General features: G+C 43.0%; 1 protein-coding gene across 1 annotated transcript in view; it reads right to left on the bottom strand.

Moving 5' to 3' along the window:
* The window catches only part of LOC128753771 (serine/threonine-protein kinase N1-like), a 32226-nt gene extending 18551 nt beyond the window's left edge, over positions 1 to 13675 (bottom strand). The window contains exon 1 of the mRNA XM_053855837.1: positions 13045 to 13675. Within this exon, the coding sequence (XP_053711812.1) occupies positions 13045 to 13065 (21 nt within the window). The 5' untranslated portion in view covers positions 13066 to 13675. The remainder of the gene's footprint in view (positions 1 to 13044) is intronic.
* Positions 13676 to 14204: the final 529 nt, after the last annotated feature.

The raw sequence follows: 14204 nt of genomic DNA, 5'->3' as shown, positions 1-14204 counted from the left end.
ACAGAAACATTTGAGAGACCCGTTTATTTTACGTCAATATAAGGGAGCCGCATGGTGCTTTATTCATTAATGGACACATTAGTGTCCTCACATATGGCTACACAAGTTACCCTGCTTCAAACTGGGCACCATATAACGGTAGCACAAGTCAACCACATAATACACACGTGAACTAAATGCATGGAACTATATGTAGGGTGTTAACATGAGGCATTACCAGGCACGTCTGCCTTCATTGCATTTTCTATACGACAGGCGTGGATGAGCTTCACGAGTCGCCCCTGGAAAGCACCAAGACACATATCAGTGTCTCACTGCACGAACTTCTGAGGGATAGTATGAATGACTACTGATCTGAAGTCAGTTTGGATTTGTGTCCCCTGCTGAGTTGCCTGCAGCAGAGACTAATGCGGCAGTGTGAGCCAGTTTCTGACTTCCACCTCAAGTCCAAACAATGTCGGCTCTCCACCATTAATGAGAAGAGGAGAGGAAGTGTGTCTGAGAGAGTTGGAGTGAGTCCGTTTGTGTGTCAGGAGGCATTCCTGAGACGCCTGTGTGGTGACGACATACTGCCGGCAGGGAAAGACGGGAGAGAGGAAGGGAACATACATGAGCCAGGGAACAAAGTCTCGAGACAGACAGACTACTTTATTACTATCTACTACTTCACTTAAGTGGAGTTCATAACACAAGACAAAGTGTTTCAGTGAAGCTCATAATGGGGCTCAGGATCAAAGTATACAAAAACAATTTGACTTGGAATTAAGTTCAGCATTATGGTTGTATTTTTGGTAGGGTTTGACAGTACACATACCCTGCTCGTATGTGGACTGAGCAGACTAGAGGCAGAACCAAGTTGCTAGAATGTGTTCCCACGTGAGGCAGGAAGGTCCCTATAGAAGTGTCCTTGTGTTGGGATTTCAATGCATGTAGAGAGTAAATGGCAGGTCATTTCGTGAAGCATTCACCAAGCAATCCTCCTGTGTCGTATCTGTTGAGATTTGAAGCCGTACAATCGATTCAAGATTTAAGCAGAAACTGAACACAACGGTGGTCCTCTGTTTTAATTTGTCTCTCACTGTAGTAAGCTTTTTAGTTTACAACAACTCTCCCCACAGAGTACATGATCGAACCTTATGATAGAGAGCGAGGAGGCAGCAGCACAGATAGAGTACTACAGTAAAAACAAAGGTTTTGGTTAAAGATTGCAAAATTATTCTTCATTTTAAGTCGGATTTTTGGCATTTGTGTATTTTATCATTGTTAGTTGCCTAGAATGTCATTTGAAAAAGAAACTTGTTGATGCTACACCTCAGAGAACTGAAAACAGAATTGTGGCTTTAATATTACGACTGTAACAAACCTTTTTTGTTCCAGCCCTTCTTTTTGGTCAACATTCATGAATTCCAGTCCTTCAGCTTCAGATAGAGCTGCATAGCTAAACAGTCAATATAAAAAGACTTCAACATGGTAATTGTACACCATTTTAAACAAACAAACACTTCCAACAAATGGAGTTAAACAGTGATAAAACTATGCAATGAACAGAACTAAAAATAATTTAGTTAAATTTAAAACAAAAAGGCCAGATGGCAGCAAAAAAATTTACCTTCAACAGGATTACTTTATGTCTACAGTTGCCGGAGATCCACACTGAAGCTGAGGCTGGCTGTGGAGGCGGAGCTCCGGGAACATTCGACAAGTGGCCAGGAATGCACAGCACATTGCTGAGAGCTTTAATGTCAATAATGCCTGTGATTTGCATCGGTCTTCCACGAAGGGGCTCAATATCTTGCCCACAAAAAACCCCACGTATTAGAGAATCATTGTTCAAGCCGCAGGACACCCGAGTGTGCGGAAGAACGTTGAGCTTATAGTTGAGAAATTACAGTATCATTCATGAGCATGAGCAGAGGAGTCAGTTAAACTATATTGTGTAGAAGAATTGAACAGAGATGGAACTAGGCACAGGTCATTATCTGGGCTGGATGAGCGACAGCTATATGCCAACAAACATACCTGCCTACTGGAAGTGTGCTGGGAGGGGAACAATTGACCTGCTCCTACTGTAATACTGCAGTACCTAATGAAACTACAGACAAGTAAAAATGAATAACAGTTGCTAAGAAGACAGGTGTTTTTTTTTTTTGGTTTTGCAGTAAGCATTCTTGAAGCAGCTATTTTCAATCCCTTAAATCCAACCATCAGAAATGTCAACCAGTCTTCCAGCAACTATTGTTCCTTAACATTTTTTTGTAGTTTGAAAACAGCTTTTCATGAAGCAATCTTTCATCTGTCCAGTGCCCTATGGCTGCAATACAATAGGCATCCTAGAACAACCTAAAATAATCTTCAGTTCCATGCGGAATGCCTGAAAGTTGAGGAGGAATACAGAAGCAGACAAAGGCAGACGCCGTCCAATCGCAAGAGACGGACACAAGTAAACAAAACCCCCGGAGGAGATAGAAAATGAGCAGAGACAGACTGACAAACCCAGGGAGGTGGACGACGAGGGAGAATGAGACAGATGGGAGGAAGAAAAGACACAGAGCGCGAAGGTTAGGGGGAGGAAGAGGAGTGGTCAAAAAGCATGAAGGAGGAGGTAGGGGAGGAAGACAGTACAGCTTGTCCCACAGCGCTGCGGGCCACTGATGGATAAAAGAGCATGGGAGGCCGGGTTCACTGCCAAACACTCACACAGGAAGGAGGAAGAAGAAGGGACCAGCTTGTGTAGTTCACCTTTGAGTTTCTGACACTTGCCAAATGCATGTACAAGTAACATCCAACTTTCAACCGGGATCGGTCGCAAGAAGGAATGGACATAAGTTGAATGCCATTCAAAATAGCCATCGCGAGGTTTATAGTTACTACTGTAGTGGTAGATCACTGTGTGAGAGTGAGATGCTGCCGTAACTGTTGTACGCGTTGCGGTACCAGACATTGAATTTATAAGCATCTGCTGGCTGTTGTCGTAAGTACGGGTGGACGCAAGTTGAGCAGGTTGTTACATGTACTCATTTCCTTACAGGAAAGACAGGTGACTTCCCCGTAATGAACTCTGTTTTAACATCTTCGTGATCTCCGACAGCATCCGACGAATTAGTAAAAAAGGTGACCAGACCAGAATATGCTAGGAACCGTTTCTGGAATTCATACACAGAGAGGTTTCTACCAGATGAATAGATAGACGAGGGTTTTAAAGAGGTGAAAGGTACAAAACCAAATACCCGACACTAGGATCCCAGAGATGATTGACCATGGTATGAAAAACATTTGACAAAAAGATGGCTACCATTTTAATACGACATCAACAAGCAAACTAGTCATTACATTGTCAGCCACTTCCATCATGGAACGGCCAAACATCTACCATTATTTCAAGGAGAAGAGTGCATCATATTTTTGTACAAATCCAGTGAGGGGTGAACAGTCACTCAAACACACATGAATATGAATGAAGCGTCACAACTCAGTTTGTGTGTCACAACATGAACAGTTCTGACAGCCAGTCAGGCGTGGCAGAGGCAGTGAGGACCAGTTCAGCGTGTGTTTATTTACATGTCACGACTCGCTGTGCTTTCCTGTAGCAAGGGTGACGATACCAGATGCTGACTTTCAGTGCAGTACCTTACCTTGTTGACACCAGCTTGTGTCGGCTCTGACATCTAAAAAGGTCATGCGTTTCAGCTTTTATCTTCTCTGTCACAAAGGCCACAGAAACCACAGAGCTGCCCACGACTAAAACCAAACAGCCGCACAAACTCACTTTAATCACGGCCTAAATTGAGCAGAATTAATTCAGCTAAAAGCATCGCGGGGACACGAGAGACAATATCTAAACAGTGTTCAGTCAGTTGAGTAAAAGGTGATGTTATAAAACAGGATGAGCACACCATATTTAGCGGGCGCGAACACAGAATCATAGTACACACAGGGCTTGTAATAAAGCTGAGAGAGTAATTTAGAGATGTTTATGAAGGGATGAACTGTGTCCTGGGACAGCTCAGCCAAATTAATTCACTTTTCATGTTATATTCATCAACAAAAATGAGCCCTTTTCATAATTACTATTATGGAATCAAACATGGCTCATAATAAGTTCTGTAATCTGGTTTTACTGTGGGAGATGTAGGCTGCCATGATGCAACTACACTGACAATAAAACTAGATCTAAAATGATATTAAGAACTTCGTAGCAGTGCTTTTCAGCAAGTATGCGATAAATCTATGACATTAGATACCAACTCATTCCTGTGGCTACCTCTTAACACTCATGTTGTGGGACAGGTTGGCAACAAACGGATCCTGTGTGTGTCATGCCGCGGTTGCCGCCCGGTTCACATATGGAACATCGGCTCATGAGGAAGCAGAGACTGAAGCAGTTCATGTTCGAAGCAGTTGGAGGTCGGTTTTATATCATTCGCTCATAGCAATGCCACAATAAACGTGGCACCCCAGGAAATATGAAACATAAAATACATCTTCTCTGAAGGATTATGTGACTACAGCCAGAGCCCAACTCTCAGCAGCCTCTTAGCAAGCCGTATCTGTCATAAAGCAGACATGACTGGAATGTGCTTCAAACTACAGCGACGGCAGACTACATAACCTATAATTCATCTATATGCAATAAAGACTTTTAGGGTTGTATATCATTAACAAGCCAGATGTATATTGCTGGACCTTGAGCTTGTGCGTTTCATGAAGATTCAAGCAACTCTGAGGAAACACACACCTTAACACTCTCTTGGCCTATGTTTGTTTTAACACCGCATTTTTAAAAGTGCTGTTTGCACAACGACAGTATCAGCAGAAGTCAAGATGGAGATAAGAGTCAAAGGTCAAATGGAACCAGCCGAAAAGTCTACACACACCGAAACTGAAGTTAGAAGTTTGAAGAGGGAACTATTAAACCAACACACACAACACAGTTTCAATCGCAAACACTTGCTCATGGCAACGTTCAAGGGAGTGAAACCAGAGTCATAGTAATCCTCTGATAGAGAGTAATTCATCACACTGTCATTCATGTACTTCAAGAGAACTCACGTTGCCAGAGAGATTAACAGACATATTTGCTTTCCACTGACATGTAAAACAATCTAACCAAACACGTCAGTGTATACTGAGGTATGCAAAATATCCAAATAGTGAAAGGGCCAAAATGAGATAAAACCCGAGGGAGTTGTTGTGGGACAACGCTGGTGACAACATCACCCCACAAAATAAAGGTGCCTCCTATAATGATCCCCAGAACGTTTAGATCACTGCAGCGGGATCAACCGTGCCCAAGACAGTGGTCATGGAGGAGAGCAGCAGCTGGTTGGGAGTGAAGGGAGGTGGGATAGTGGGAGAGGACAGAAGAATGAAGGGGAGTGCGATGATGGCAGGACAACATGGCGGATCAGGTTACACACACACGTCTGTTCCCAGTGCACCGTCACCAATGAGACGGGGGATGCAGCAAAGGGCCACATCTCACTGAACAGTCTCCATTTCTTTTAAGTATCACAAGGGACTGTTAGTATATTATAGTATGAATTCTGAAAATACAGTAGCCATCGCAAACTGAAAATACTAAACAATGTTACAGCCCACAGCTCACAGTAGATACATGTCCTCGACAGCTGAAGTGGACCTGCGGATCCATGGCATAACAGCGCATGCGGACCATTAGACCAGAGACCTGAACAGTCACAGATGAAGTCACACATTCAAAATCTAACCACTGAAGACGCGGAATTTATTCTAAGAAAGTTAGTTATGAGAGAAGTCATGAATTTAATGCAGCCTTCAGCTGCTGACAGGTTTGTTGACAGGTTTGGTGTCAGGTTAAGAATGAGGGTCTGAGGGTGATGGAACAGTGTTTCACCTAGGACCTTTTTTTCACGCCCGAAAAACTCTAAACAGAAGAGGCACATGGGACAGAATATTGGCAAAGTAATCGGTGTCAGGTTCTATCATGTGTCATTGCTGAATAAATGATTAAATGTGGAATACAAACCTCAGATACGCTTTAGAACACACGTGAGAAATGAAAAACGTGTTTCACGTTTCAGCTTTTTTAACTATTCCACAATAATTCTGTCATATTTCAGGCCAATCACACAGAGAGACACGCACATCTTCAGAAAGCAGTTAAACGCTGTTCCTTCCAGCGAGGTGAGAAGTAAACACGAGTGTGAAACTGACGTCTCGATCTGGCTTTGTCAGTGTGAACGTGATTATGGCACCAGCATGACTCATGCTGAAATCATGATTCTTCACAATGATTATTCTTTGGGGAGAGAATTTGAAACTTAAAACTTTGACGAATATTAAACATGAAAAAAATTAAAGTAAAACGAAAAATATAAACAATATATCCTTTGGAGTTTTTTTGCCATTTTGGCGATAATGATAAAACTCACGCTAAAAACATTTTCGTTTATGTTTAAAAATAATAGCTAAATAAGTGCGGAGATGAGAAAGTCAACGTCTCTTGTTGAACCCTGTCGTGTTTGTAACCACACAGACTGCTATGCCAGCACTATTTGGGGGTTTAATTGAGCTGTCAGTCTCCAATGTACCTCATGTCTCGTAGCAGTTTACTTAAGCCAGCGTTTTTCAGCCAGTGTGCCGCGGCGCACTAGTGTGCAGGGAGAGACTGTCAGGTGTGCCGTGGGAAATGATCCAGACTCATCCACACCTACACGACAGAATGATGGAGTGTTCCTTGTCGGTCCCACAACGCCAAAGACTGTCTGCACCGCAGAGCTAACAGCAAATGTGGCCTAAAAACTACATCTAGAACCAAGAAAACACTGTCTAAAATGCCATTAGATAAAGGATCATTGTTGTTAAGAAGCAAGAGTGTTAATGATTTGTCAGCCAAACTAGATTGTGATAAAATCGAAACAGTTATTTAAAGTAAATCAATCATGTTGTATTGTTGCCATATTGTCCAGCCTTTTCTGGAGACATCCTTAAACAAATACTCTGCAATTTGTTTCTGCAAATAACAAGCTTAAATAGCTGACTGTCCGCAGCTACAATTTTTCACAAATTAAAATAAAAATACTTTTCTTTTCTTATAAATTATTTTTATTTGAGTTACTTAAGCAGCATGTGATAATGGCTTCATGTAGCAGCTGGAACAACTCCATCGAAGCATAGCTGCACGTTTAAAACTTAAACGTGAAAAGGACCCTAGTCAGTCTGTTTTGCAAAGTAGAGGGGAGTAAATCATGATCTTAAATCGAATAATTCGGAATTAAATTGTTTAAAATCAAAAATTAAATATATATGAAAAAATACCTCCACCCTATATTGAAGCAAACTGAGAATATCGAATATCAGAATGATATGGGTAGATATCCAAATTCAGAAACCAGATTTGAAGTGAAAATGTGGAAGAGTGATCGCCACTATCAACACGTGATTAAAGAGAACCTACTGTTCGTGTTCGGGGACGTCAGGAACAGAACGTGAACAAAACGCTACAGGGGCATCCAACTAAAATTTAAATGAATTTCACGACCAAAACAACAAAGAAAATGCCTGGACAGGTTATAATACGATCGCTTTGTAAACAAAACCACTGCAAATGACACTGCTTCATATCCACATACAGGTGCAACCGCAGTCGTCGTGCGACCCCTCAACATCCCATAATAGGCCAACGCTCTCAGCAACACTCGCATCATTATGTAACAAAGCAAGTTGACTTGTGTTGAAGACCCAGTTTCACAAATCCTGAAGGGCGGCGAACTTACTGGTAGACACATTGGGTGTTTAAAAGGTACAGAATTGAACTGAAAGCAAGAGCTTTTATAAACTGGAGAAGCATAGCTTCATTACGTTTACTTTTAACTCCCAAAATGTGATCATGCTCTCAACAGATCGCACTGCTATACACAGCCCTCACGCTGGTCCCCTCGTGGTGTGTCAGCACAAGGGAACCACGCCTAGTTTATCCCATTAAGATCCCCACTATTGCTTTGTTCTCCCCCTGTTTACCAGCTGACCCCCCGCAGGGAGGAAATCACCATGCACATTCACATGACATGAACAAAAGGATGAATTCATTCTGCACTCAATATTGGAAGACTGGCAGAAGAAAACTGTCCTGTTCAGATCTATGCCATTTGCCTTTTATTGAACCGCTTCACAGAGACTTCATGAAGGGGATAAGCATCACATCCAACTCTGCATGTCCAGGCAAATATCGGACACAGAAACTTGATTTAGTCCCTGAAAATCTACTCGGATTTTGATGACGCTCGCACAGGTCAAGAGTGAGTTAAACAAACTCAATAGCTGTTTAAACAGAGCGGCAGTACTCACACATGATGATATGGTCGATTCATGTGGCCTGAGGGGGCCCTGGACAAAGCCATAATGAGGAGGGTCAAAGGTCAAAGTGTGTCACAGTGCAAGTCCGCTGGTGTTGACAAGCCATGCCCATCCCACGAGAGAGACGTGGGGAGGAATAGCTGCGGTTATATAAGAGCGACACGGGGGGAAGCGGCGCCACATCTGCACTGAACGATGTGTCGACGTTTGTAGAGTTCAGACTATCCAGCATGCTTCCGCCTTCAACTGGAAAGTCATTGGCGTCACCAAAGATGGCCAACTGTTTGTGTTAGAGGGTTGTGGCCGATGTAGGTTTGAGGTCACGTGAAGTACGGCTTGTTTGCACAGTGAAATTGAGAGATGAAACGGCGAGATATTAACAGCTGCCACAGCAGGGAGCCTTCTTTGCAATGTATCGCTTTACAAGCCGAAATGTAGAGGATACCTTCAACTGAAATGACAAACTGCAGTCGACTTTACTGCCTCACCTGCAGCAAGGTTGCTGGTTCATTTGTTCGGCGAGGTGAGCCAGTTAACAGCCGCACTAAGGCTGAGGGAAGTGAACTCAGTGTGAACTAAATGTGATCGGCCAGTGTCAGACAATGCTGGTGATTATTCCTTCACAGCTGTGGAGCCTCCTCATCGACATAACGCCCGAGCCTGAGGACGTCTCGCTCATTTATAAACTCCACTGGAGAACACAAAGTCATCTTCCTAAATAGGGAAACGGTATCAGACGTGCCTTTTCGCACATCTGTCATCCAAGTGCACTTATGCTTTCATGTATCTTAGCATGACTCCGCATGGCTGCGAGGTTTTAACCTTGGAAGACAAATGTTTTTGCACGTCTTTCAGAGACAAAACGTAGGCAGGAGTATATTGGAGCCCATAAAATGACCATGGCACACTGAGTTTAGACTTGTATTTTGGCAGTTAAAAGGCGTTCATTCAGCATTCAGCGTTAAGGGGTTTGTTTCAGTCGCTCTATATACGTTGTTGATCAAATACTTCATTAGTTGCATCAGTCAAGTTCAGTATAAAGTTTTGTCTTTAAACTCCCCAAAAAGGCCTTTTAAAGGAAGGTGAATTCGGAACTAAACATCAACACAGTGACATAGAGTTGACAAAATGCTTTTCCTTTCCAATCTGTCATGATGTCCACTTTTTAGAAAACCCTTCACAATGTACCTGAATAGTAATATGTTCTGAAGTTGCTGGATTTTGATCAAACTTGTTCCTCTAAAAGAGATTTTTCATTTTTATTTGACTCCTTTCACTAACAGGGTTTCTGCCAAGAGTTTGTGAAACTGTGGGAGAGCCACCGCAACCCCCCCACACCCCAGCATGAAACAAAGGAGAATGTTTTGTCATTTACTCTATTGGTGAAAGTAAAAACGATCATCATTTGAAGTAAATCTGCCTCCAATCCAAGCTGTCCTCACAAGGTCCGTCTCTTCATACGTCCAGCCAGAATGCGCGACTCGAGTTCCACGAGCAACGTTCACGTCCACCACTGTGATTTTTTTACGTGTCATCTGTCTGTTTCCATGTTCCCACTTTGTTTTAATACGTTTTACCACGTGAGATTATTTTTTTCCCTGATGCTGTGGCAGCTCTCATTGAAGCTGAGGCTAATTTACGTAGTGATTCGGGCAATGCACGTGATGATGAAAGTAGCAAACAGTCATGTCTTCACTGATATGGTAAGTTTCAAGATTATTGAAAGTGAACTCCTATGTTGCTAGGGTGTTCTTTATCACAGTGGCATTGTTTACCTTAAGGTATGTTTATATTCTCTGCATACTTTGGCATAAATTGCATCTGATTTTCTTTTTTGTTTTCCACACACTGACCACAAAATATTTATTTTTCCATATGTCCCATCCCTTTTTCAGATCAAATTTGAAAACACAACACACAACTACAATTGCCCAAAAGATTAGGCTGACTTTGACAAACCTGAAAAACCACTTCTGTTAAGCACCAAAGACTATTGGCGAGATCTTTTTTTGTTTTACAAACATTGCGTTTATGAAATAAGAATAGAACACCTCTCATAAAAAACAGACGATTTGCCCATTTTACGTGTTGGACAAAACCTTTTTCTGAAACAGCAGTGTAATTTCTATTTACATGTGACCGATGGATGAGCATACATCATATGGAAACCCTGGACTAAGTCAGTAAAACAAAAACATAATCCCTCCAGACAACTGTGGAGTTTCTGGGCTCAATCACAAGAGCCTTTATTAAACAATTAAACACACAAATCTACACACACAGAACTAGATAATGAATCACTTTGTTATTATTAAGAAAGTCTCCTCAATGCCTCACAGAAGCCGACTGCAGCCAAGCGTAGCTCCGCAGGGTCACACAGTATTTGTCTTTGTGATCAGACTTGACATATCTGCCATTTTAGGTTCCAAGGGTTGCAAATCATCATAAGTCCAGACAACATAACTACATAGACTGAAAAAAGCAGCAGTCTAAGTATAGCTGCGAGGCCTTGCATCATCTGACTGGGAGGGCAAACCGCAGCGTCTGAACCCAACAGGCTTGTGTTCAAATCAATTCACGAGGTTTATCTTCGTGTCTTAAGGCTCCTCAACATCTCATTGTGTTTTTCTGGTGAGTCCGTCTTGTCCTGAGGGCAGCACAGTGAAAAACTGTGTGCATAACTGCCTCCCGAGGCCATAGTAATTCTCCCCGGGGAATACTGCCACTCTTTCCTTATAAGAGTCTGCTGCTAAGGATAACACAAAAACCCCAGTATAGAGGCAGAAAAAAAGCTTATCTGGGAGAAAACACACAATGCGTAAATGCTGACCACGAGATTCCTCTGTGCAAGTTATAGAAATGGTCCTCCATCATTCATGGATGCCAACCCTTCTAACCTTTACAAGGAAGGGTGACGCAGTTTGGGGTGGGGTTTTCCTCTGGGGGGACAAGCAAATGACAGACCATCACCTGCCCCACCTCCAGCAAAAAAAAGTCTGAGATTCACAAACCCCTCTTTAAATAAAATGAAGTTTTATCACCACCAGGAAGCGAAAAGCTTGGTTGCAGGACACCCTCTAAATTATCTTTAGTCAGATCATCATATGGAGACGTTCAACTACTGCCAGTCTGTTTTCTTCTTCATTTTATTGAATAGTAGGAAGCACTTTCTTTTCCTCAAACGTAGCGACCGAATCCGAGTCGCAGATCCAGACAGGCTGCGCCGACTGACACGCCAACTCCATTTCTAATTCTTCAAATCACTCTGACAACGCTTCAACTACCAGCACGCTGATCCGGCCTCCAGGTTCAGCTGCTTCCCAAAGCAAACTGACAAGCAAAAGGGCGACGGCACATTAAAAGAGTGGGAGGAAACTTCTTAACTTTCTGTCAGATGACATATAGAACGTAAGCAGCAGAATTTATAACAGGCTGCGGCGGATCTAACGAAAAACACATGCTCCGAATCATGCGCTTCTGAGGAAAATTGAAAAGGGGACAAGTTATATTTAGAGGTTTGTTCAGCACACGCCTCCAAGCAGCACCACGAAGCCTTCAACGTCATAAAGTGAGGTCAACTGATAGCACTTATTCCACATTACTCACATTAATAAGAAAACTGTGACTGATTTCTTGTGAAATTCAAAGGCGCTCTGCTCCATTAAGGCTCTAGAAAGACCGTGTGCGTGATGAGGGCAGCTGTGTGTTGTTTTATAACATGACACAGTGTTGTGCCAGCATGTTTTTGCCTTTACCTTGTGTGAGTGAACAAACACCTCCAGCACATGGCAAAAACAGTTGACACCAAGGTGACCCCGCTGAAGCTCCTCCACGCCCAGCGCCGCGACGTGCATTATTAACAAGAGATAAATGATCCCATACCAATCAGGCAGAGTGGCTGTTGGTGGCGCCACCAAAAGGTGACACCTAGCAGCTTTGACTCGACCCAGACTACAAGCAAACAAATCAGAATTGTTTTACACCAGCGAATCGTTGTAACCGTTCAATAAAATAAGTGCATCTGAGAGGCTGATCCAGAAGCCAAACCTGTTCCTGGACTAATATTTGATTCCATTTTGCATTCAGACAACCATTCTAGTGGAGAAGAGACTCCAATACTTTAGATTCTTAGAGATGGTTTGACATTTGATGACCCCCCCTGTTGAATAATTGAAGAACTAGACTTTGTCCAAAGTCAGGTCCCGGGGCCACTTGGGGCACAAGATCTAATTCCATGTGGCCTACAACCACTCAGAAGGACTGTGAACCAGAGAGGCTCCAGCTCTCCAAACACGATCATGTCACGAAAGTAAAAACGACTGTTTTGAGTAAAACCCTGTTCTGAAAACTCACTTTGTGCGACAGGAATCATAGTCAATGTTACGCTTTCAATCAAATTCAAAATGATTTTCTGGCATGTTTTGCTCATATTTAAAACTGAGAAAATGAAGAAAGCGTGCCACTCAAATGAAGTTAGTTGCAGTGTTACAGCAGTTAGGAATTTAGTATTATTATTAGTTGGTCAAGGGAGAGCAATATGGCTCTTTAAAATGATATATATTCATTAAAATTTGAATTAACCTACCTATAACTTCTCCCCAATAGTAATGTATATTACTCTGTATCGTTAAACGTTCAATAAAAAGACATAAAGATATGTTTTAGTTGAGTTTTCTTCTAGAAACGCACAAAGAATGTGACTTGACTCACTTGTACTGAGTCGTTCGCCATCACCGAGTCCTCGATCTCACCAACAACCTGTGCACATGTGGGATCTGTTCCTCCAGCCGGTGCTTTGTTCTCCTCCGATGTCGGGAAACACGTCGATGTGGCGTATATTGATCCTGGAAGTGTTCACAACTTCACGCAAGCGTCTATTGACACAAAGGCTGAGCAGAGGGAATCCGCATTGTTGGCTCGGCTAACCGCGCCTGAACTGATCCTCCCTGGAAACCAACGTTAGCTGCCGCTGCTGCTCCACCTAAAATGCTGCGAGGTGACTTCAACATCTCAGACTGAGACAGCAGGAACACTCGGTAGTGACCTGAATGGCCGGATACGCACGCATCCCTCCGACAGCTTCCTGGTCGCACAGTCAAAAGCAAACGTGGAACGTTTCTTCTCCGACTCGTATTCACTTCCACGCCTCAGCGTGTGCTCCGGATCACATGCTACACCAAAAGCCGCCTGTCACTCCAGCACCAGCCGCTCCGGACACGCCATCAGCCGCCAGGTATCCGCCTCCGTGGCCCGAATATCCGCACACAGAACGAAACGCTTCCCCCGGCGTGAATGCGCTGGACAGGCTTCAGTCCATCTCGGCTGAGCAGCGGCGGGTGGAGGACACCAGAGCAAACACTTGTACGCCGCTTCCACTGCGCGACCCCGGCAGCCGAGCCTCCATTGGTTACTGGGCGGCGGGGACGCGCCCGGATGTGTCACGTGACGAAGCAGTTGCCTGCGTTGCCAGGCCAACTGTAACTCATCATGAACCAACTGTTGAACAAAGAAAGTGCGACTACTGTAGGAAATAAGACACGCTGCACTCATCCAGCTCACTCGTTCAACCTTTGTTGATCTTTTAGATTTCCTAAATCAGGTTTTCTATTAACTCTCTTTCTGTATGGGTCATTTTGTAACTGATTATTTTGCTTTTGAATCAGCAAGGCGTCACGGTGCCCATATAAATACATGAACAAGTATGGACACAAACAACCCTGTCACAGTTCTTCAACTTCGAAAATTATATTAGGTTGAATTTGTATCATTTAGTATTTTTGCTTCTGAATTATTTGACAATTATTTCCCCCCTTCATTTTCACTAAAATATATTCCAAAAAAGTTATTTTTCCATTTATAATAAAAAGGGA

This window comes from Synchiropus splendidus, chromosome 2, assembly GCF_027744825.2.
Source record: "Synchiropus splendidus isolate RoL2022-P1 chromosome 2, RoL_Sspl_1.0, whole genome shotgun sequence".
Classification (NCBI taxonomy): Eukaryota; Metazoa; Chordata; class Actinopteri; order Syngnathiformes; family Callionymidae; genus Synchiropus; species Synchiropus splendidus.
Note: the sequence above shows the minus strand (reverse complement) of the source record. Positions and strands in the feature narration are given on the sequence as shown.